The sequence below is a fragment of the Lytechinus pictus genome, chromosome 15 (assembly GCF_037042905.1).
Source record: "Lytechinus pictus isolate F3 Inbred chromosome 15, Lp3.0, whole genome shotgun sequence".
NCBI classification, from domain to species: Eukaryota; Metazoa; Echinodermata; class Echinoidea; order Temnopleuroida; family Toxopneustidae; genus Lytechinus; species Lytechinus pictus.
In genome coordinates, this window is record NC_087259.1 from 30,678,448 (window position 1) to 30,702,446 (window position 23,999).

At 34.7% G+C, this 23,999-nt stretch overlaps 1 protein-coding gene across 1 annotated transcript; it reads right to left on the reverse strand.

The window, feature by feature from the left end:
* Positions 1 to 559: 559 nt before the first annotated feature.
* Positions 560 to 6,836, reverse strand: LOC129278090 (prostaglandin E synthase 2-like). The gene is made up of 5 exons (XM_054914306.2): positions 6,257 to 6,836; positions 5,388 to 5,581; positions 4,639 to 4,839; positions 3,972 to 4,086; positions 560 to 2,990 (listed from the first exon to the last, which is right to left on the reverse strand). The coding sequence occupies exons 1-5, from the start codon at positions 6,812 to 6,814 to the stop codon at positions 2,862 to 2,864; spliced, it is 1,197 nt and encodes a 398-aa protein (XP_054770281.2). The 5' UTR covers positions 6,815 to 6,836; the 3' UTR covers positions 560 to 2,861.
* Positions 6,837 to 23,999: the final 17,163 nt, after the last annotated feature.

Consider the following 23,999-nt stretch of genomic DNA (forward strand, 5'->3'; position numbering starts at 1 on the left):
GATTAGCAAGAAGCCTAATCATCAAATTTCTCATTTCTGCCATTTTGGCGCAAGCCTCTTTTTGAACCCCCGACAAAAACGTCCTGTGTTAGCTCAAGCATAAACAAATCTTCTTATTTTAATGGCATTTCAAAGATAAGATTTCAGAGCATCTATTAACATCAAAATCTAGATATCGTAATTTGAAACAAATGTTTTTATAGACTTCAAAACTGTCCCGTTTTTTTTAATACACGCAATGTATAGCTGTCATGAGTATGCAATAGGTTTGCTGCTGCATTACATGCAAGAGACCTGCATAGAACTGTTTCAACCAATCAAATCATATTACATGTATTTTCAGCCTGGAGTACCTTTCAATCCATGAGATTTGATTTCACAGACTCCATAGAATATATATGTCAACTTGGATAGCCGACCTTCCTTAGAGTCGATTATTCATCATTGCAAGTCAAGCAACTTATAGACCAGATAAGCGAAACAGTGTTATATGCCTCATTTAAGTCATCCTTTTGACAAATACTAGCTTAAAAACTGCGAATGAAACTATATGCTGAAGTAAATGTGAAAGTCCATTTATTCAACCCATCGCCACAAATCACTGCAAAGTGTATCTGTATGTCAAAAGAAGATTTACTTCTAAAGTTCCAAGGATCTACTGCAACATGTACCTACACAATCTTTATTACAAAGTAAAGTTCATATACATCAGATAAAAGGCAGCGACAAGCAGAATGCCAGAACCAGAGGGGACAGTTTCATAAAGCTAATCATTAAATCACAAATACAATCAAATTTACAAATGACTGGATATATGAAGTGCCAAAATATCAGCCCAATTTTTTTCCTGAAGTTTGATCAAATCATGACTACACAAATTTATTCTGGCAAAATAATGACTTTGCATTGCATTATGTTTTAAAAATGATAATCAATTATGGGATAATTCAGAACTATCAGATGCAATTAAATGTTCTTCAGAAACTCAGTTAGCTTGCTACATTTCAATCATTTGTGAAGTCAAGTGTAACTTTACAATCAATCTTATGAAACAGCCCTTAATAACTTTCAAACTATAAATGAAATGTTGCACATCTCTATTGGTCGCAAACAACATCTACATGTTTCAGTGTTGCTTTTCAAAATAGAAGATCTCTAAAAACATGTTCAACAATTTCTCCTCCATTCATCTGAATAAAAGGATGACAAATCAAATCTTTGGTTATGTCATAGCTCAGTTTCGAGAATCTTAAATACCATCAATTCACTACCTTTTATGCATGGTGTACAAGTAAGCCTAATAGATTTTAACAACAGATTTCTCTTTGTCTAGGGAGAAATTTGGTATACAGTAAAAGGTTAATTTCACAACTTTCATGATCTGATGAAAATTTGACTTGCAGGATTATTTGACTCATGTTGATCAACTGATGTACTGATGTAGAGTTGACTCTTTAAACTTCTTGATCATTGAAAGTTTTATATTTTCAACTACATGTATTTCATAGAAGAGTCTAATGGTGAAATCTCTGTACATCCTGTCAAAGTTATGAAAAATGCCAACTTTTTTTCACATGGAAGGGAGCAATTACATCCTCTTCCAACCCACTCTCCCCAATGTGTTGCTGCCACTGATATAAGAAATTACAAGACAATGCTATACATTTTTACAGTTGTAAATATCTGTGTTATACACTAGTGATAAATAAAACTTTGAATCAATTTCATGATGAAATGAATTGCCATCATACATATTTTCATGTAAACCTGATATCTTTCAGCAAAATTGAAAACATTTTCAACATTTCATTTCAGGAAAAAGCATCATAATGAAGTCATTTAGTTTACACAATCTTACACAACAGACCTGTATTTTCTCAAAAAATTCAGAATTTAATGCCATGTCAAATAAGGCTATTCAAAACAATTTTATTCATCTAAATTCAAGATCTCTAGAACAAGTATATTTAGATTTTCCACCAAAACATTTATTTCCATTATCTCTTCAGATTTGGGGGTACAAGGTCATCATCATAATGAGATATTTATGATTAAGTTCTATTTTCTATGTGCATTCATTAAGTGATTTCAAATTCCAGGTTGAATACAGGTCCCTGTCTTACAAAGAGATTTTTTTTTTCAAATCAAATTGAAATTGAGATTTATCTAAATACTTAATTACATAATATGAGATCATCCCAGTTTAAGTATGATTAGAATCTATAGCAACTCTCTGTAGGACATACACTGAACAGAACTTCCAGAAGCCACAACTTCAAACCGAAATGATACTTTATTACATCACCAGCCGTTAAGCTACCAATACTAATTATCTGGTACATGTACCATCTCAGAACCTATATTTTGTGGAGCGGCTCTAGCAGCTCTGTTTATGCTCTCAAAATTGACACTAACACCGACACCAAGCACCAGTGGCTTTCAGTAACTCTTTTATCACAGCATAGAAACAAAGATCGGGAACACCCATGACCTTAAATGGCGTGGAAGTCTAAAGTCTGGAAAAAATGTTCAATTAATCAATACATGATACATGTACGTGTCTGCACATTTTAAAAAAAGCTTTCATACCAGATGACTAATGTACTAAATAATTGCTTTCTTACCGAATTGTTCAATTAAAAGCAATATTCATACATAATATGAACAGAAAATCACTATGGTCTGCACCTTTTCAAATGAAAATGGAACATTTTCAATCAATTGCTAGTAAGGCAATTGTCAAATAAAACACCTTGCACATACTGGAAATAGGAATAGATTTGCATATATTTGAATTCATTAGTGACCTGGATAACTCCTGAGAGCACATGTTAGAATGATATGTAAGTGAGAAGGCGGGGTCAATGAGCACCAGCGTGAGATTCGACAGCTTGTTTTGTTCGTTGGTACCACGGGCCAATCTTTGTCATTCTACACATGTCATTAAAAGCATCTAGTCCCTCAATAGAGCTCAGTACACCATACACTGACTGCATTGAAAACACAAATAAAGAGAATAGATAATGATGATGGCCCGGAGGGGCACTCAGTATATAATGCATAGTGGGAGTGTGCCGCAGAGAGGACCCCCATTTTTATACTCAAATTTCCGTTCTAAGGCATAGCATTTTTGTCTTATTGAGAAAAAGAACAAAGAAAGCCGCTCCAAAGCATAGCATTTTCTTCTTATCGAGAAAAAATAAATCCGCTCCAAAGCTTCGCATATTTTCCGTTACGCCGTTCTGGCCGCATTGATCTGCTACAATGAGCTGCAATTTTGGTGAAAAGCGGCCGCAGAGCGCTGTCCGACCATCGCCTCTCCGCTAGAACACCCGAAGCCCGTGCCGCCGGGCTAGCTGCATGCACCTTCCATAGGGATGCATACGCACTCACACGCAGGCGACCCGTTCCAAGGACCCCCGTTTTCACAAACATTTGTAGTTCCGAGGACCCTCCTTTTTACAATAAGCCCGCTCCAAGGCCCCTGTTTTTTGTCTCGCCCGCGGCACATACCTAGGTATTACCTACTACTTTTTTGGTCGGGTACCCCCCCCCCCCCCCCCCCGGATGATGGTTACTACATAAAATACTAATTAGGACAATAATCAGTTGTATTCATCTTAAGTATTCTGAGTTCAAAACAATTACAAGATTTCCCCATGACCTGAGATTTGATTAGTATATAAGTCTCATGTGAATACATAAGCAAAGTTTGAAGTTGTTCTGTCAAATTGTTTCTCATATATATAAACTAAATCTCATGTCTTTAGAGAGTTAAATAAAGACTGATGTTCTTGAAAAGTTGTGAACATTTGGTATTGTATAACCAAGTTTCATTTTAATTGAGAAGTCTTATATTTTACTTCAAATGACAATCAAATGATAGATTAATCCTTTACATAGCAATCAACTACCCTCTTCTAAACATAAAATATATTTGATTTTTTTTTTTCCAATAGATATGATCTTACCAAGTCAGCAAGGTTTGGTTTATCACCTCCCATGAAATCTTTCTTTCCAACCACACTCATCCATTCATTGGCTGCATCATACAGAGATTCACGAGCATCAGGCTTGACATTATACCTGTAAATACAGAGAAATATCATGCCAAAGTAACAGTAAACAGAATAATGTTACAATTTACTAACTACTAGTGATACAATAAAATTCATCTTAGTACTTGGTATAACAAATAGCAATAGTTTAACGTGCAAAGAATGGGATGAGTAAATAATAATTTGAACTAACTTTTAGTGACATATTTTTTTCTTTTCATTCATAAATTTAAAATATAAATTTATGGACCATCATTATCAAGCATAATTTTTATAATCAGCTATAAAAAAAAAACTCTTTGTGATTCATTTATCACAAAACGAGAGGAAACATATTCTACAAAACATTAAATCCCCTTGAAATCTACCATTTAGTGTTAATTTCCCTTACTTGTTCAGACTTCAGAGTATGAATTGAGCAGAAGTTTGATTGGATTACAAATTATGAGTAAATAATCATAAATTGTTAACAAATATGAAATAGGCAGCCAATAGAATTCTAGGAAATAAAGTCAATATCAACACTTGGATTACAGTAAGGTGTTAGTGTAGGTTAATTGCAAATCTCTATTTAACTCACTTCCTCTTGAGTTTCATTGCAACAAAGTACATTCCAGCAGCTCCAACATACTTCATGATGACCTTCTCCACAGCATTAAAGTTTCCCAGACTAGAGATATAAGAGAATGCTTGGAGAGATTCTGATGGTGATCTGTAGATGTTTGGAGGAAGATAATGAACCAGAACCTCATCCACCCATCTTCTCCACTTCATCTCTGCCCTTCAAAGGAAACAATGAGAAATGCTAATTGTGATGGTTAATGAATACTAAGTTTATAGAACCACTTCCACTTTTATAAAAATAATCAAGATCCTTTAAGACAACAGATCTATAGTATAGGTAAGAAGAAATCAACAATAGAAAAATAGAAGAGGATAGAGGGAAACTTTCATTTAAATCAATGCACATTTAAACAAATCAGACTCACAACTTGAGGGTAAAATGTTAAAGATAGTGAGTAAGATAACTTAAATCAATTACCCAATTCAAACTTAGTACGCAAAAGAGCGAACTATGTTAGAGTTGCTTCTTTAATTTTAATCTTCATATCATGAATTGAAAGTGACGTTTATATCATGGGTGGTTTGCAAAGATAAAGATCTTCTGAATAATATTGGTTTCCAAGCCAATCACGGCTCTCACTTAATAAGTGAGAATTAAATATAAATCTTTTTTGGGTATTTGTAATGACTAATACATTTGTATAAACCAACCTACTTCAGTTTATAATAGTACATGTACATCTAAACGGTTTTGAAATTACTTACTTTTCTGCTTTTGAGAGTCCTGGTGTTTCAAGCAACATGATGTTAAATCTGTTAGTGAATTCTGACACCTCTTTTCCCTTCTCATTGGTATATGTCATCTTAGGATAGTATGAAATCAGACGACTCAAATCCTTCTCCTTGGTCACCATAAATGATGTTAGAATGCTAATGATAACAGACGAGTCATTCAGTTGCTGAAATGAATAATACATGATATAGCAAGTCTTTAAAGAACATACTATTACAGTAAACTTGTATCTTAATATTTTGTAGTCCTTTCCAATGTACATAATTTTCAAAAAGTAAATATAGCAAATACTCCCCCCTCCCCCCAAAAAAAGAATACATGTATCAATGTGCTGACTCTGCCGAGTTGGTAGATTTCTAGCTTTAAAAATTCCTCAGCTTTAAGATTGCCAGCTGGTACAATAATCTGGTCTCAAGTCATCTTCCAAGCTTGAAGCTGCTAAACTACAAAATCAGGCGATTTTATACAAATGATAATGATGATAGATCTTTACTGTTTTATGAGGAAAATCTGTTAAAAAATTAAATGAAAGAAAATTGAAAAAGAAAATTTTGCAAAAACAATTCAAAATGGAAGGGAAGAAAAGAAAAAAATGAAAACACAGATAACATTGAATGTGAATAAATCAAAGAAGTTGGAAAATAAACAATTAGAGATCTAAAGTTATATGTAGGGCCTATGATTTTATATTAATCACTGAAAAAAAATTGTCAAAATAAATCTAGGTCTGACAATATCAATGAAGCAATAAATAAAGATTCTGAGGCGAGTAAAACTGAAAGAATATAATTCATTGAGACCTTAATGAAAAAAATCTAATAGCTCCTGAAATAATACTCACAATATCTTCCTTTCCTGGAGAGGATTGTACCAAGATGGGAACTTTTCTGTATTCTGAAAATTTTATCTCTTTCCTAAACACGGGATTGACCTCTACAATTGTGTATGGAACACCAAAATAATCCAAATATGCTCGCACTTTACAGCAAAATGGACAAACTTGATATTGGTAAAGAGTTAAATTCATCTTTGCTGAATCTTCGGCAGACAACATACGCGGTTTTCTGTTCAGTAGCTGAGGTTCGTCTGTGCATTTCTCTCCATCCCAAACTTGTCCCCGCTGCTTGGCGATAGGCGATAGTAGGCCCCAGGTCTGCCGAGACTCTCCCGTGGTCATCCATCGCTGCCCGATGTAAGCCCCACAAATCAATCCTGAAACTGCGCTCAGAGATTTCATAATACTGCCTCTGTTGCTCTTGATAAAAGTAAACCGATTCTGTTGCGAAAAAAGTCTAGTTTTTATAAAGTTATTTCCATGAAATTTCGTGGTATTTTGAGGGAATGATCGCCCAAAATGAAGAGCGGACCTCACAGTTGTGTAACGCATGGGGGCTGCCATGTTGAATAATATCCCTTGCCGAGTTGAAGCTGTACCCATATCGATTGTTTTATTCGCTTTTTTTTAATAATAAGGCCTTAATTTACTATTTAAAAAATATATATAATTTCTTTAAAAAAATTTTTTTTTTAATAAATTTTACTTCTAGCCAATTAAAATTAAAAAATTTGTCCATCCATATTTAAATCCCAGTACAGATCAGCTCAGTGCGCGCAGTGCTAGTGACGATTCCCGACGAGGGACTGCATGCAAATGCTTGCTCGACTTTATCATCGACTGATCCATTCTGAAGCAGATTTTCGTTTGAGTTTTTGCAGCAATGGACATGGATTCAGAAGAAACACGGGTATGCCAACATAACTCTTTTTAAATCAATAGAGGCCATTTCTAACTGATTTTAATTATCTATAATTTTATAGAAGCTAGATTTAGTAATATTAATAGTATACTAATAGGAGTAGGATGGGGGGTCGGGTGTCCGGACAGTTTATCTTTTTGAAGCCTTCTTTTTTGTCTTTAGATTACACTAAAAATATGAAATTCAATACTTGTAATCATCTTCTATTTTGTTCTTTATAATATTTCCTAACATTTGTACCAAAAATTGATGAAACTTCGCTTGTATTTTTTTCCAAATGACTTTCTAAAATTGATCGTCCGGACACACAACCTGTCCGGACACACAACAACTGGGTATACTAGTAGTCTAGGTCTAGAAAAGTAGAATCTAGATCATGTAGGGCCTAGATTAAAAATAAGTCAGTTGAGTTGATTTGAAGTTTAATTTGAAGTGAATCTGAAATTAAATGATGAATTTTTGAAATGCTTAACTGCTTGTATTGAAATATTGATCACCCACATCTAATTTAATTCGGCATTATCGTGATCCAAGTCCCCGGTGACTCGGATCCACGGACAATTTTTCACAACGTAAAAACATGTCCTAGGCCTACCTCATGTACCTGTCTCTACCAACCTCGCAGTTGTGTGTCACGTGTCTCATTTCAGTCTCCACTTTATTTTATTGGCGTAATAAATCAGAATTGCATCTACTTCTTTAGTTCATAAACTAGTTCTTTTCATGTAAATAATTCAGGATTATATTCATCTTTTTAAAAATGTTTTTCACAATATAAAATTTGCTTAATTTCGTCTACGTTTTTACTAAATAAATCAATATGCCATATCCCCCTTCTCCATTGCTTTATTTCGTCGTCCTCAGGCTCAGTTACTAAATAAATCAGAATTGCATCAACTTCTTTTCAATCTCTATTGCTTTATTTTGTAAAGTAGTACTTATCATAGGAATAAATCAGAATTATATTCATCTTTTTATGTTTCTCACAATATAAAATGTGCTTTATTTCGTCTACGTTTTTACTAAATAAATCAATAGGCACTATCCCTCTTCAGTCTCCATTGCATGCTTTAGTCGTCTATTCCTAATTTACTAAATAAATCAGAATTGCATCTACTTCTTTTCAATCTCTATTGCTTTATTTCGTAAACTATATAGTACTTTTCATATAAATAAATCAGGAGTAGGCCTATATTCATATTTTTATGTTTCTCACAATATGAAATTTGCTTTATTTCGTCTACGTTTTTACTAAATAAATCAATAGGCCATCCCTCTTCAGTCTCCATTGCTTTATTTCGTCGATTCCTAATTTACTAAATAAATCAGAATTGCATCTACTTCTTTTTTAGCCCTTATTGCTTTATTTCGTCTACTTTTTATGCTAAATAAATCTCTTTTCATATATATGTTTCTTACAATGATTATGCTTTATTTCATCTCACGTTTTTAACAGTCTCCATTGCTTTATTTCGTCAGGTAAAAAGAATGTCTGTATACTATAATTACTCCTCGTGATTCAAGTCCCCCTTGATCTAGCCTAGTTTCCTAATTCGCAAAGCGAATTAGGCCTGGCACGAGCCAGGGCCTCTTGACATCTGAGCTGAATTATATATTCATGAGGAACGTCTTCCTAATGAATATACATGAGTTGTAATATCACCGGTCACCTAGTAAACCAATGAAATGTCAAAGCTGTTTCGTCCGGGTTCGGAATACTAGAGTAGTCCACTATTCTGCAGGGGATTCATTTAATCGCGGGACACTAAAGGGGATATAACCAGCAAAATGCTACAAGCAGTGGTACTACTAGAGTTACCAAAAGGTCGGCCGATCCACTGAGCAAAATTGCTATGGGCAAATGAAAAGCCAATTGCAAGTGCGTAAACAGTGTGCATTGCCACCATCGTCTGTTCTCGACGGCAAAAATGAGCATTGAAATGCTTTTCCTCAGCAAATTAGTTCATCTTAGTGAAAAAAATTAGGCCCTGTGTTTTCTATATGTAAATTGACTTATGTGGGATGAAGTGTCTTACCTTCATGTGGTATCGAAAGTGACGTTTGGAGGCTAAATCCACGAGAAATCCACAGAGTTTCGTCGCGTGTATTCGCTATGGAGAAAAATGCGTGCGATCGCATGCGTTATTGCAAGCTTGAGACGGCGCTGTTGAACTTGGTCTGGAAATTCATAAAAAATAAACAATAATCCTTGAGTAGGCTCACAATAAAATCATAAAAAATATGCTTTATGGCTAAAACGGTAGTTCTCTTGCCCACACATATCATACTTGTTGTTGCGTAAGAAATCCTTTTTTCATGATAAAAATATAGCAATAAATGTTTTAAAAATTATGTTTTCCACATGGAATATGTTTGAAACATCTATATTAGAAGAAAAATGTTTTTTTTTAATGAATTCAAACTAAAATGAAGTTTATACATGCCTGTACTTTTTCATACTACTCAAAAAACTAAATGGGCCGTCAATCAACGTTGGTTACCTCGGCAAGTAGGCGTGGTCTATCGTGAAGTTCGCTGGTGACGTACCTTTCTCGCTAGACTTTACTCAGCCGCCGAATTTAATTCATTCTCCGCGCACGTGCAACTGCAACTTATTATCGTCACTGCACTGCTGGTGTTTGCCGCATTGAGGACAGATGAAACAATTCAGATAGAGTTGCGCGTGTACAATGAGTGAAACAGCGCTATCGTTTCATGATCGAATGAAACAGTGTGCCTGTCGAGATAAAATTCATCTGTCATGTTATTTTCTATCGTGTTTTATGCAACTGCAATTGATTTGTTATATAATTTTTTCTTTGATATTTCCTGTATATGTATGTATGAATTTTATTTGAAGTGAATGAATCATGCTGGTGTCCTTGCCATTGAGGACAGATGAAGATGAAACAACACTGATAGAGTTGTGCGTGTACAATGAGTGAAACAGCGCGATTGTTTTATGATCGAATGAACAGTGTGCCTGTCGAGATAAAATTTATCTGTCATGTTATTTTCTATGATGTTTTATACAACTGCAATTAATTTTTTTAAATTATTTTCTGTGATATTTTCCTGTTAATGTATGAATTTTATTTGAAGTGAATTATTATAAAGATTAATCCAAAACAAACCTAAATAATTGTCGGCTTCATTGTATTCGTGATGAACAAGTTAAGGTATCAAAAAATTATGCTTATTTTTTTTATTTGAATGACTTTAAGTAAATTGGAATTGAAAAGGACGTTAAGTGTTTCCTGTTCAGTGCAATTTTTGTTTTCTTTTTTTCATTTCACATTCTCGGGATGCGAACCTCCACTATAATTATAATTAATGAATACCATTATAAACAAAAATATTTGAAAAATAAAGACTCGCAAAAATTTTAATACTAGTGCAACGGTGATTTTTTTTATTTTGTTGTTTCATTTACTGGAAGGTACGACAGACAAATACCCGGTGTAGATCAAAATTTTGCTAATGGGGGGGGGGGACTACAATTTTTCTCCCCGATCTGCACCGTAAAAAAAAAAAAAAAAAAAAAATCGCACCGCCAGTAGGAGGGGTTGCCGCCGCCCATAATTGGGTCCGGCACCTGGATCTGCCTATGGAATGGATGAGGAATAAGGAAAGGGGAGACAAATAAAGGTGCCCCCTCCCGTAATATATCAAATATTTGTTAGTGGATTTTGTCGTTCATTCTCAAGTGAGGACTTATTTTTCAACTTTTCCCAGGAATTTTGTGTATGGAATGATTTTTTCCTAGCATACTAGGTCTTGAATGCCCCCACTTTGGAAAATCCTGGATCAGCCCCTGTCAAGGTGTATATAGATGAAACTAAACTTGAATAGGGCTCCACATTAATGATTTTCAAAATTTAGCCATTTCCTATTTTCCCCGTTTAACACTGTGAGGTGAATAATTCAAATGCTTTCACCATCGCTACCATAGAAGGATCCAGGGGGCGGTCACCCCCCCCCCCTGTTGGCGGATTAAAGACCAAAAAATGGAGAAAGGAAGAAGAAACAGAAGGAAAAGAGAGTGGAAAAGGAAGAGGGGAAAAGGGAGGGAGAAAAGTGAATACAATTAGGGAGGGGAGACTTTGATGATTTAAAAGAACATGCAAAATTGAAATTTTCGCTCGCGCTTTGCACTCGCATTGCTCATTTTCGATGAGTACATAATTATTATGAGGCGCCGAATGTACCAATATTATATAGAACAATTATTTGTTATATAATCATTATTTATTAAATAATAACTATTATTTATATATAATTTACATTTTATTTGTAAATAACTACTATTATATAAAATATCATTTCTAATTATTTATATATAATTCCAAGTAATACTTCATTATTTGTAAATAATAATAGTTCGACATTCCATTATTTATAAATAATGATTATTTGTTTTTCATTATTTATAAATAATGATTATTTGTTTTTCATTATTTATAAATAATGATTATTTGTTTTTCATTATTTACAAATAATGATTAATTGTTTTTCATTATTTATAAATAATGATTATTTGTTTTTCATTATTTATAAATAATGATTATTTGTTTTTCATTATTTATAAATAATGATTATTTGTTTTTCATTATTTACAAATAATGATTATTTGTTTTTCATTATTTATAAATAATGATTATTTGTTTTTCATTATTTATAAATAATGATTATTTGTTTTTCATTATTTACAAATAATGATTATTTGTTTTTCATTATTTATAAATAATTTGTTGAGTTTTCCATTATTTATAAATAATGATTATTTGTTAAATAATGAAAACGTCTACTTCATTATTTATAAATAATTTTTTCGAGTGCACCATTATTCTCATTATTTATAAATAATCATTATTTAATGTTCGAGTTTTCCATTATTTATAAATAAAGATTATTTGTTAAATAATGAAATATCTACTTCATTATTTATAAATAATAATTTTGTTTCAATATCCCATTATTTATAAATAATCATTATTTATAAACAATTTTTACAGTTTGCCATTATATACAAATAATCATTATTTATATACAAATAACCATTATTTATTAAATAATGCCATTATTTATTAAATAATGCCATTATTTATTAAATAATGCCATTATTTATTAAATAATGCCATTATTTATTAAATAATGGAAAACTCGCTATAACATGCAAATGTGGGACCGCCCATGATATGAATATTCATGATGCGATTTCCTTTTTCGTGATTTTTCTTCACAAATTTTTGTCCATTTCCTCTTCATAATGACATTTCTTGAAGCAATTTTCTAGGGATATGGTCTGATTGTAATATTCTTCATTTTCTATATAACTTCGTCTTCCTAGAAATATCAAAAAGTGTAATTTTATACGATTTTTCCTACAGTTCACAATCCCCATAGGCGCGCGTGTATCGTAGGGACAACCGGTGAATCGACGGAGTGCTCTTCATCGAAATACTACGTTGGTTGGTCCCCGGAAGTGGCGGGCGGAATTTAGCCCGAATCCTCGATGGAAGTCGATCAAGTGCATATGAGCTGAGAGAGTGAAATATCAGTGTACTTGTACAGGCCCTTCTACTTTTTATAAATATTTCTTGTTGCTTTTTTTGTTAAGTTAATTTTTCCTGGTGTAGAGATAAGTTTCAGTTCTAATAATGCACTTCAAATACATTTTGGAGTGTCTGTTTGAGGCGATTTCACCCTGGCCCCAAAATGCTCGCAACGACAATACGGGGGCATGATGACCCCTAAATTTTTAAAAACTTATTTTTCTATTGAAAATTATCACAAAATTCACCAAAAGTGTGCACGAAAGCCTTCGTATTTCACTTTTAAAACTCCAAAAAGTGCCCAAATGACAAGCCTGGTCGCTTCGCTGTGTCGCTTTCAGCTTGAGAACGTTTACGCGTCTGCTTCCCCCCCCCCCCCCCCGGCCCCCTCCTCCGAAAGAAATTCTGTATACGGCCATGCTCTAAAGAGCCTGGCACATTGATTTATGTATACTTCATTTTCATTATTTTTATCTCATTATCATGATGGCCTTACGCAGAATTTTTTCCGGGGGGGGGGGGGGTGGGGGGAGCAGGACGCGCGTAAACTTTCTCATAAAAATCTTGAAAAAGCGAAGCGACCAAGCTTGTCATTTGAGCTTGGTCGCGTCGCTGTCTCGCTTTCAAGATTTTTTTGAGAAACTTTACGCGCGTCCTAGCTGCTCCCCCCCCCCCCCCCCCCCGGTAAAAATTCTGTGTAAGGCCATGATGATAATAATGTGATAAAAATAATGAAAATGAAAGTATACATAAATCAATGTGCCAGGCTCTTTAGAGCATGGCCGTATACAGAATTTCTTTCGGAGGAGGGGGGGGGGGGGGAGCAGACGCGTAAACGTTCTCAAGTTGAAAGCGACACAGAGAAGCGACCAAGCTTGTCATTTTGGCACTTTTTGGAGTTTTAAAAGTGAAATACGAAGGCTTTCGTGCACACTTTTGGTGAATTTTGTGATAATTTTCAATAGAAAAATAAGTTTTTTTTTAAATTTAGGGGTCATCATGCCCCCGTATTGTCGTTGCGAGCATTTTGGGGCCAGGGTGAAATCGACTCAAACAGACACTCCAAAATGTATTTGAAGTGCATTATTAGAAATGAAACTTATCTCTACACCAGGAAAAATTAACTTAACAAAAAAAGCAACAAGAAATATTTATAAAAAGTAGAAGGGCCTGTACAAGTACACTGATATTTCACTCTCTCAGCTCATATGCACTTGATCGACTTCCATCGAGGATTCGGGCTAAATTCCGCCCGCCACTTCCGGGGACCAACCAACGTAGTATTTCGATGAAGAGCACTCCGTCGATTCACCGGTTGTCCCTACCGTACACGCGCGCCTATGGGGATTGTGAACTGTAGGAAAAATCGTATAAAATTACACTTTTTGATATTTCTACGAAGACGAAGTTATATAGAAAATGAAGAATATTACAATCAGACCATATCCCTAGAAAATTGCTTCAAGAAATGTCATTATGAAGAGGAAATGGACAAAAATTTGTGAAGAAAAATCACGAAAAAGGAAATCGCATCATGAATATTCATATCATGGGCGGTCCCACATTTGCATGTACTAGTTATAGCGAGTTTTCCATTATTTAATAAATAATGGCATTATTTAATAAATAATGGTTATTTGTATATAAATAATGATTATTTGTATATAATGGCAAACTGTAAAAATTGTTTATAAATAATGATTATTTATAAATAATGGGATATTGAAACAAAATTATTATTTATAAATAATGAAGTAGATATTTCATTATTTAACAAATAATCTTTATTTATAAATAATGGAAAACTCGAACATTAAATAATGATTATTTATAAATAATGAGAATAATGGTGCACTCGAAAAAATTATTTATAAATAATGAAGTAGACGTTTTCATTATTTAACAAATAATCATTATTTATAAATAATGGAAAACTCAACAAATTATTTATAAATAATGAAAAACAAATAATCATTATTTGTAAATAATGAAAAACAAATAATCATTATTTATAAATAATGAAAAACAAATAATCATTATTTATAAATAATGAAAAACAAATAATCATTATTTATAAATAATGAAAAACAAATAATCATTATTTATAAATAATGAAAAACAAATAATCATTATTTATAAATAATGAAAAACAATTAATCATTATTTGTAAATAATGAAAAACAAATAATCATTATTTATGAATAATGAAAAACAAATAATCATTATTTATAAATAATGAAAAACAAATAATCATTATTTATAAATAATGGAATGTCGAACTATTATTATTTACAAATAATGAAGTATTACTTGGAATTATATATAAATAATTAGAAATGATATTTTATATAATAGTAGTTATTTACAAATAAAATGTAAATTAAATATAAATAATAGTTATTATTTAATAAATAATGATTATATAACAAATAATTGTTCTATATAATATTGGTACATTCGGCGCCTCATAAATTATTGCTCAATAGGCTGATATATATAAGCTTGACATTTAAGCTTTGCAGTCAAAATACAAAACATATACTGTACGGTCAGCTAGGACATTGAACTTTCATTATTCTTTTTTATTTATACCTCGGTCACATTTGCTCTGCGGCGGCCGTACGGAGAGTCGAAACAGCCGTTTTATTCATTTTTATTCAAACCACCTATATTTAGCTGGCACAAAAAAATGTTTAAACGACTGTTTTCTACTCGCCGTAGAAAAAGTGTGACCGAGGTATAAGGAATCAATAAAAAAGTGCTTTGTAAAATATTCGTTTTATGATCTGAGTATCAACATTTTTAGCTCACGCTGTGCCCTAGCATTATTTCATTTGTGGAGTACCTATCCTCTTCATGTAGGCCCTATTCCATAAATTTATCAAAATATAACTTTTTAAGGTCTGATTGTCAAATCTTATCAGCTAGCATTGCACGCACGTGCTTAAATTGGTGAGTTATGTATACCTCAAATATATGTAAATCAAAGTACTTAAAATCGCCTTTTCATGACAGTTTTTTTAGTTAATAATAAGTTTATTAAATTAAAAATTTGCTCGCAATTGCCGTTCGCATTAATTTCTAAAAGTACGTTACCGGTAATTAATGCATCATATTCATAATTACAAAAGTGCTTATAATGTCCAGGGTTAACACTTTAATATCAACAAATTTAGAGCTCTCATTAGGCTTATTAGATTAGTAAATAAGATATTAATAACATTTCATTAATTCCTAATACCGTAATTAAGTTGTCACTTTTTCAAAATGGAAGATCGACATGTTTCTTTTTGCGCTTGGGAAGAGGAATCGGAAGACATTCATAATTATGATGAAAAAATGTCCTTAGAATGTCCCGGTCCTAGGCCAGAATAACTTCAGCTCATGCTTTGCATTCGCCTCATTTTTTAAGAGCAATCCATGTCCACTTTACGATTATTTTCCTGCACAGTGCAGTGCTTAATTTGACCTTTTCACATCGGAATATCCAATATTATCAGTTCGCGCTTCGCGCTCGCATTATTGATTTTCCGTGATAAAAAGTGTATTAAGAATGCACAAATTCTAGAACACGCATGTTTATTGAGACGGGCTGCTTATCCTTTATTGAAAACAGCATGCTTAAATTATCTCGCTTCAGATTAGAATATAAAAAAATTTCTTCTCGCTCTTGCATTATAAAATAATGTAAGACGGTAACCAATTACCCACCCTTTTCACGATTTAGAAAACATAAATATAAAATAGTGTTCCTTTTTAGGTCTATATATCTCAATTGTTATCCGCTCACGCTTCGTGCTCCCACTGTGTTCTGTTCATACACAAAGTGCTTGGAATGTCTATTTTTATGGTCAGAATTTCAAACATTTTAGCTCGAGCTTTGCGCTCGCATTATTTTGATTGAAATATGCATCGTCTTCTTGGCTAACTGTAAACCGCCATTAGCAAGTCCCTTTTCGATCAGGCCAGAACGTATATTTCTCTCTTTTCTTACTTACTTTTTTTTTTGCTCCTTCGCGCTCGCAGCAATTTTAGTAAAATACGCATCTTGTTCAATTTCACAAACATTGCCCAGAATGTTCAATTTTGAGGATAAAAAACATGAAATTTCAAAAATATTTTAGCTCGCACTTGCACTATAGGGGCTATGAGATTATTGTATATTGTGTTTTGTGTATGCTGTTTAATGAGAATAAAGAAGTGATTGTTTGGACTACCCCTATTAACTTTGAGCGGCTGATTGTGGAAAATACGGGTGCAAATATTTTTCGGCCCCTTCCCCGGTTTATTTCCAATTTGTCTAATTGCCAACTCGTCTACTATCGTTTGGTCCATCAGTTCGTCAACTCACCACATAGTCTTTTTTTTTCATTTAGTCTAATGCCATTCCGTCTAATGACCAGTGGACCCAAAAGCCATTTGGTCCATATACCATTTCATCTAATTGGACTATAAGTGTATTATTGTGCAAAATGAATGAAAATAAAATGGGTATTAGACCAACCGGTTATGAGACTAAATGGTCATAGACGAGATGGTTATTAGACGAAGTGATGATTGGACCAAATGGTTAATGGACCAATGGCTGTTAGACGAAATGTTGATGGACAGATTGGCATTAGACTAAATGAAAGTAGACCATGTAATGAGTGGACAAGCTGGCCGCAGACGAATTGGCACCCCCCCCCCCTATTGGCGATAGATCCGCCCATGCACTACTACTTCTTTCTTATCTCATTATGATCTCTCAGTTCCATATCCCCCCTCTCTCTCACTTTTTCTACGAGGACTCTTTTATCGTATGCATATCTTCCTTCGATTTCCTCCCCCCTCTCTCTTTCCCTCTCATGACTGCTGTTCCTTTATAGTTAATTCCCCTCTTTTCTCTCAAACCCCCTTTCGGTCTCAACATCTTTGCCCCCCCCCCCCTCGGCATCTCTCCCATTCGTGAATTTCATTCAATTATTCTACCCCTTTCAATATCTCCAACATGCTTCTATACTCCTCAATGTGCCATACACACCTTGAGAGAGAAAAAAAAAAACCCTCAAGAGATATATGGGCAGAAATAGCATGGGTCAAAGAAAGAAGCATTAATGGTTCAAGATTATGGGATTCACAGAATTTAATGCATATGTAGAGTAAATACATGGTTATAATGTAGTAACATATTGATAATGGCAGTTAAAAGGAGGGTAATCCTTGTGACTTGGCCTTATAAAAAATTTGGCTCGCGACTTGCGCTCGCATAAACGGTTAAAAATATTACCTGATACATCATATTCATAATTACAAAAGTGCTTGAAATTTCCAGTTTTCATACCATGTTATCATCAGATTTCGCGCCTCATTAGGCATTTATAGATCAGATATTAATTTTAATGGTTAAATTGTCCTTTCTGTTTCATCTCGCTCTTAGCAAGAAGAATAGGAAGATATTCATCACTTTCATGTCCCGGTCCTTTGTCAAATCTATCAGCTCTTTATTAAGTGCGATCCAAATCCACCTCACAAAGTACTTGAGCTGAAATTGACCCCTTTTTCAGATCAGAATGTCAAATATTTTAAGGTCGCGCTTCGCGCTCGCTTTGATTTTCAATTTCATGTTAAAATATATATTCAGAATGCCTAGATTGTAGGCCTAAATCGGAAACACGCGAGCGCATGTCTATCTAGATACTCAACTTGTTAGTATTTCAACCATTATCCAGTTTCTGAAAAACAAAATTCTGCTAGCGCTTTGTGCTCGCATTTTTTATGTAGGAAGAACCCCTATTACTCATCCTTATTATACAAAACAGGAATAGAGTGTCCCATTTTTTAGGTCTAAATGTCGATTTTTTTCCGCTCGCGCTTCGCGCTCGCATTAATTGTTTTATAACGACGATCCTGTTCATGGTCACAATAATTGATTAAAATTTTCCATTCTTTATGTAAAAGTGTAAAAAAAATATCGGCTCGCGCTTGCATTATTTTATTGTTGAAATATGTAACGTCTCCATGGCTAAGTGAAATAAGCAGTCCTTAACAGGTACCTTTTTGATCAGTTCAAAACGTATACAAAAATCTTATGCTCGCGCTAATTTGCGCGAGCATTATTAAAGTAACAAAGATCGGCAATTTGACATCCTTTCCATGATGATTTAAAAGACATGACTAGACATGTCTCGTTTTTAGGTCTAAATCTTCAAATTTTGTGCTCGCGCTTCGCATCAATTGCTAAGTTATATACCTATCCTGTTTAAGTTACAAAAAGTGCCTATGATTTCAATTCTGTTCGCACTTCGCGTTCTTAGTAATTATTTAGTTGCATACACATCTTTTTCATGATAAACATTGCCCAGAAATTTCAAACTTTGGGGAAAAACATATTTTTTTAAATAAATTAGCTCGCACTATATAAAAAGGGTTATGATATTATATATTTATGTTGATTTATAAGACAAAAGCTAAGAAGTGACATTTCTTCAAAGAAACAAATATAAATCATATTCGCGCGGCCGATTGGGAAAAATAATGGTGAAAAAAAATTTCCCCCCCCCCCCTTTGGCGAAAGCTGGATCCACCCCTTCATCCTATTTATTTCTCTCCTTCCGTCCATCTCTCCATTCTTCCAGGAGCCGCGGAATAGTTTTGAAAAATGTTTTTTCAAAACTTTTTTTTTGTATTTCTACCAATAAATTAATGAAAATAATGCGGTACAAAAATCAATGTCATTCTTCTTCCTGTTTTAAACTATATGCGTGTACAAAAAACGCACCACCAGCTAAAAAAAAAAAAAAAAACTTGGGGGTCACAACCCGAGCACCCCACTTCCCAGGGCCATATACAAGGATTCTAATTTATTAATTTTAACGAAAGCATGAGACATCATTTGTTGAAAAAAAATTAAAGAGAGCTATTAATGACTGCATGTGGTCCTACCGGTACGCTAGATCTGCGCACAAAACTGCTTTCATATGACACGCAAAAGGGATAAATCTTAGTGGAAAAGTGGGATAAAGCAAACAGGATTTAGAAACTGCCTTCGTTGGCGTTCAATAATATGGGTGGTATGATACAAATTCTGCTAGCTTATTCGTACTATTATTTCTGGCCATTGTACTTAGATCTATATTTTAATGTGGAAACATTTTTAAATTTTTTTTATGATACAAATCGAGCGAGGCAAGTACAATGATATGGGGCAGAGTTCCAAGTCTTCATGCCCCAGACTGAATATATTTTGACATCAACTTACTCCAAAAACAAGTGTTATGTTTTATTTTGTATTATTCATTTTTTAAGTATAAGGTATAATTATAAGTCTCGGAGTGTCAGTTAATGCTGCAAAAGATGTATAAGGCCTACTCTTTTGCAGCACTATCCAGCTACCGCGGCGAGGACGCCCTCCGAGAAGGTAGCCGTATCAAAACTCAAAACAAAAAATTCCACTTAGATTACTGGTGAATCCAAGGGGCATAATTATCGAGAGCCAAATTTGTAATTTGTAACATAAACATGCCCTTTTTACCCAAGCATGCCCCTTGAAAGTGAGGATATATATAGGCCCAATTTTTTTGCTTGTCAATTTTTAGGGACGAAATTTTGGATTTTTTGTAAAAACATTTTGTAATGCTTATCAAATTTGCATCGGGAAAATGTGCCTCCATAGGCCCTGTCCCCCTTAATTTGAGGTGGGGACCATTGGCAACGGAAAGCAAAAATTTAGGGGGGGGGGGGACCACCAAAATTTTGTGAAAAGCCCCCCCCCAAAAAAAAAAGTTTATCAACCCAAATTTTAGGGGAGACCACATGAAATTTTTAGGGGGGTCCACTGGAATTTAGGGGGCAGGCAGGAAAAAAAAATGACAAGCAAAAAAACAAAAGGTTATCAACAAAAAAAATTAGGGGGGGGCGATTGTCCCCCCACCTCAAATTTAGGGGGGACACGACCCCCCCCCCCCCCCCCCCCCGCTGCCTATGGGGGGACGTTGTTGGTTTTTTTTTTGCTAATTTTTTTTTTCGGTCCCCACCCCCTTTTTTTGTCAAAAATGTTGGTGCCCCCCCTTAATTTTTTGACTGCCGCCGCTAATAGTGCCCCCTCTCCTTTGGAAAATCCTGGACCCTCCCTTGCCTAGATATAGATGTTTAAAGAATTAATTATTTTGAAAGTCAGAGTGCCCCTGCCCCCCCCCCCCTGCTTTAGTTATCATGGCATAAAACTTATGTCATATCTAATCCTTATAATATCAGCAAGAGGTCAGAGCATACAGTATCCGTCACCAAACGACTGCATTTGAGCCATTTTTTTTCTCTTTTCTCTTCTTTCTATTTTTGGTTGTTATTTAATCATTGTTTATTTGGATAAGCTCGGATCCGAGACTAACTGGGACGGTGAACGCACTTTCGTTCGAGTTGTGTATTTGGGTAACAATACGCCGAGGCGAGAAAGGACACGCCCACAATCCCTCGTTCATGTTCAGTGCCGAGCTCTGAGAATACGTGTCGACGAAATTTCAAAATGAAATTTGTACACAAATCTGTCACAATTCGGACCCACTTTAGCCTCAGATTAACAGATAATTAGATCTCTTTGGAACACTAAAAGTCATTCACTTGGGGTTTTTTAATATGCTGATTCAGGTGAGGTACTTTTCAATGCTTTTAAACATAGATTTAAAAAATTAGATTTTCGTTTTGGGATCCCTAGTACTACTACTACTACTAGTACTGGCCGTAAAAGACCCATCACCGCCCCGAAACTTGCCGGGAGATACTGGTCAGATTCGAGTTAAGGGGAAACAACTCTACTCCAGCATTCCCTCACTGCACCGCGGAAAACGATAATCAACACATAGTGGAATCGCATGAAAGATTTTTTCCATATCCTGTGGGTAGATTTACAAAAACATCTCGTCCTTTCAGTGCAGATTTAATTTTATCGACTTGCAAATCCTTAAATCGGTCAATATTCTGCATTTTAGAGGCATATTCAATGCTCTTTGATATTTCGTCGTCACTCTTCGCCAAGAATCCACGGGTCACCATTCAAGATTAGCTCATGAATATTAAATATGACGTCATAGCAGCCCGCGCTCTCATTGGATGATTTTCACCGACCAGTTTTTGGTCGGTATATTGGTAAAAACAATAAAATAACAAAAGAAAGTCAGTGAAATTTGGCTCAGATGTCAAGAGGCCCTGTCTCGCGGCGCTCTGCTTCGCTCTCTCCCTTGCTTCGCCATGTTCGCTCGGGAAGCAGCCGACTCGAGGCCACCCTTGATCCGAATTAAATCATTGTGTCACTTTTAGACAGTTTCCTATTTTCGATAATATGAATTATTAGAATCAATAGAATTGAATTAAAACACTATAAAACTACTGGTGATGCATGATAAATGAATATTTTCAATAATAAGAATCATTAGAATCAATGAAAATCACATTAAAAACTCTATTTAACTGTCTAATTACTCCTCGTGATCCGAGTCCCCTTCCCGTGTTAAGACTGTCCAATTTCTCATAGGAGGGGACTTGGATAACGAGGAGTACTATTACTCGTGATCCAATTCCCCTCTCCTAAAAATACAAAACGGCAATTAACCCGTTGATATTCATCTACCTCTCATTTCCCTCCTCTTCAAAACCACTCTGCCACTTTTAGACAGTTTCCTAGAGATGATAAATGAATATTTTCGATCATTAAAATCAATAAGAATCACATTAAAAACACTATTTAACTGTCTAATTACTCCTCATGATCCGAGTCCCCTTCCCGTGTTGAGTCTGTCCAATCACCCATAGGAGGGGACTTGGATAACGAGGAGTACATTAAAAACACTATTTAACTGTCTAATTACTCCTCGTGATCCGAGTCCCCTTCCCGTTTTGAGTCTGTCCAATTTCCCATAGGAGGGGACTTGGATAACGAGGAGTACATTAAAAACACTATTTAACTGTCTAATTACTCCTCGTGATCCGAGTCCCCTTCCCGTTTTGAGTCTGTCCAATTTCCCATAGGAGGGGACTTGGATAACGAGGAGTACATTAAAAACACTATTTAACTGTCTTATTACTCCTCATGATCCGAGTCCCCTTCCCGTGTTGAGACTGTCAATTTCCCATTGGAGGGGACTCGGATAACGAGTAATATGCTATTACTCGTTATCCAAGTCCCCTCCTATGGGAAATTGGTAGTCTCAACAATTAAGGGAAGGGGACTCAGATCACGAGGAGTAATTAGACAGTTAAATAGTGTTTTTAGTGTGATTAATTTTGTTTTATTTAGTGTTTTTGATCCTTGTTTCATCAACTTGGAAGAATATACCACCACAGGAGAGAAAAGAAAAAGACTATTTTTGTCGTTTGGAAAAGTGTCCGAGTCAGTTGTTATTGTGTCAATGGGAAAACGTGTGGTGGAAAGAAGTACCCGTTCAGTGAGAAGCTTCGCACCGCTTTGCATCGCGAACAATAGATTTCTTTTGAAAATCTTCCAACCTTGGATTCCATTGAAAGATTGCTGATATTTGAGGTGTGTCTCAAGTTTGTCCCCAGTGACTTGGATGACGATAAGGCCTTTAATTCTTTTTGACAGCAAAACAGTATAGCTTTTAGGATTTAACATGCTAATACTTCATGCTATTATTCAAATTGGAAGGAAAATTTTAAACTGTAATGTAATTAAATGCCCGGGGGGGGGGGGGTACTCGACCAAAAAAGTAGTAGGTATGTGCCTCGGGCGAGACAAAAAACGGGGGCCTTGGAGCGGGCTTATTGTAAAAAGGAGGGTCCTCGGAACGGGCTTCGGAACTACAAAAGTTTGATCTGTTGATAGAAAATGCAAACACTCTCCGTTTCCAAAATATTCTTGATTCTAATGCTCTCTGTGCAATGATTAATAAGCCAACAAGAATAACTGACAGGTCATCAACACTTCTTGATAACATTTTTGTGAAAACTACCAAAGGTTATTCCCAATCAGGTTTATTTTTAGTGAGATTTCTGATCATCTTCCAATCTTCTGCATGCTTTATGATATTCATTCCAACAAATGCAATAAGGCTAAAGTTATATTAAAGCGCAAAATTACTGAAAGCAATATTTCTAGTTTGAGGGATGCTTGTCAGGAAGAGAGTTGGTCGGATGTATTGGAATGTCATGATGTTGAACAGGCTTATGAATCATTTGGTAAAATTTTTCATCACCATTTGGATGAGACTATTCCACTTGTTAGAATAAATAATAGAAGTACAGGTAAACGGCCATGGATTACAAAAGGTATACTACAATC

Coding starts and splice junctions, on each gene's coding strand:
- LOC129278090 (XM_054914306.2), bottom strand. CDS start 6,814: ATGGCAGCCCCCATGCGTTACACAACTGTGAGGTCCGCTCTTCATTTT. Junction 4,840..5,387: donor GGACTCTCAAAAGCAGAAAA/GTAAGTAATTTC, acceptor TTTCCTTTGAAG/GGCAGAGATGAAGTGGAGAA. Junction 4,087..4,638: donor GCAATGAAACTCAAGAGGAA/GTGAGTTAAATA, acceptor CTGTATTTACAG/GTATAATGTCAAGCCTGATG.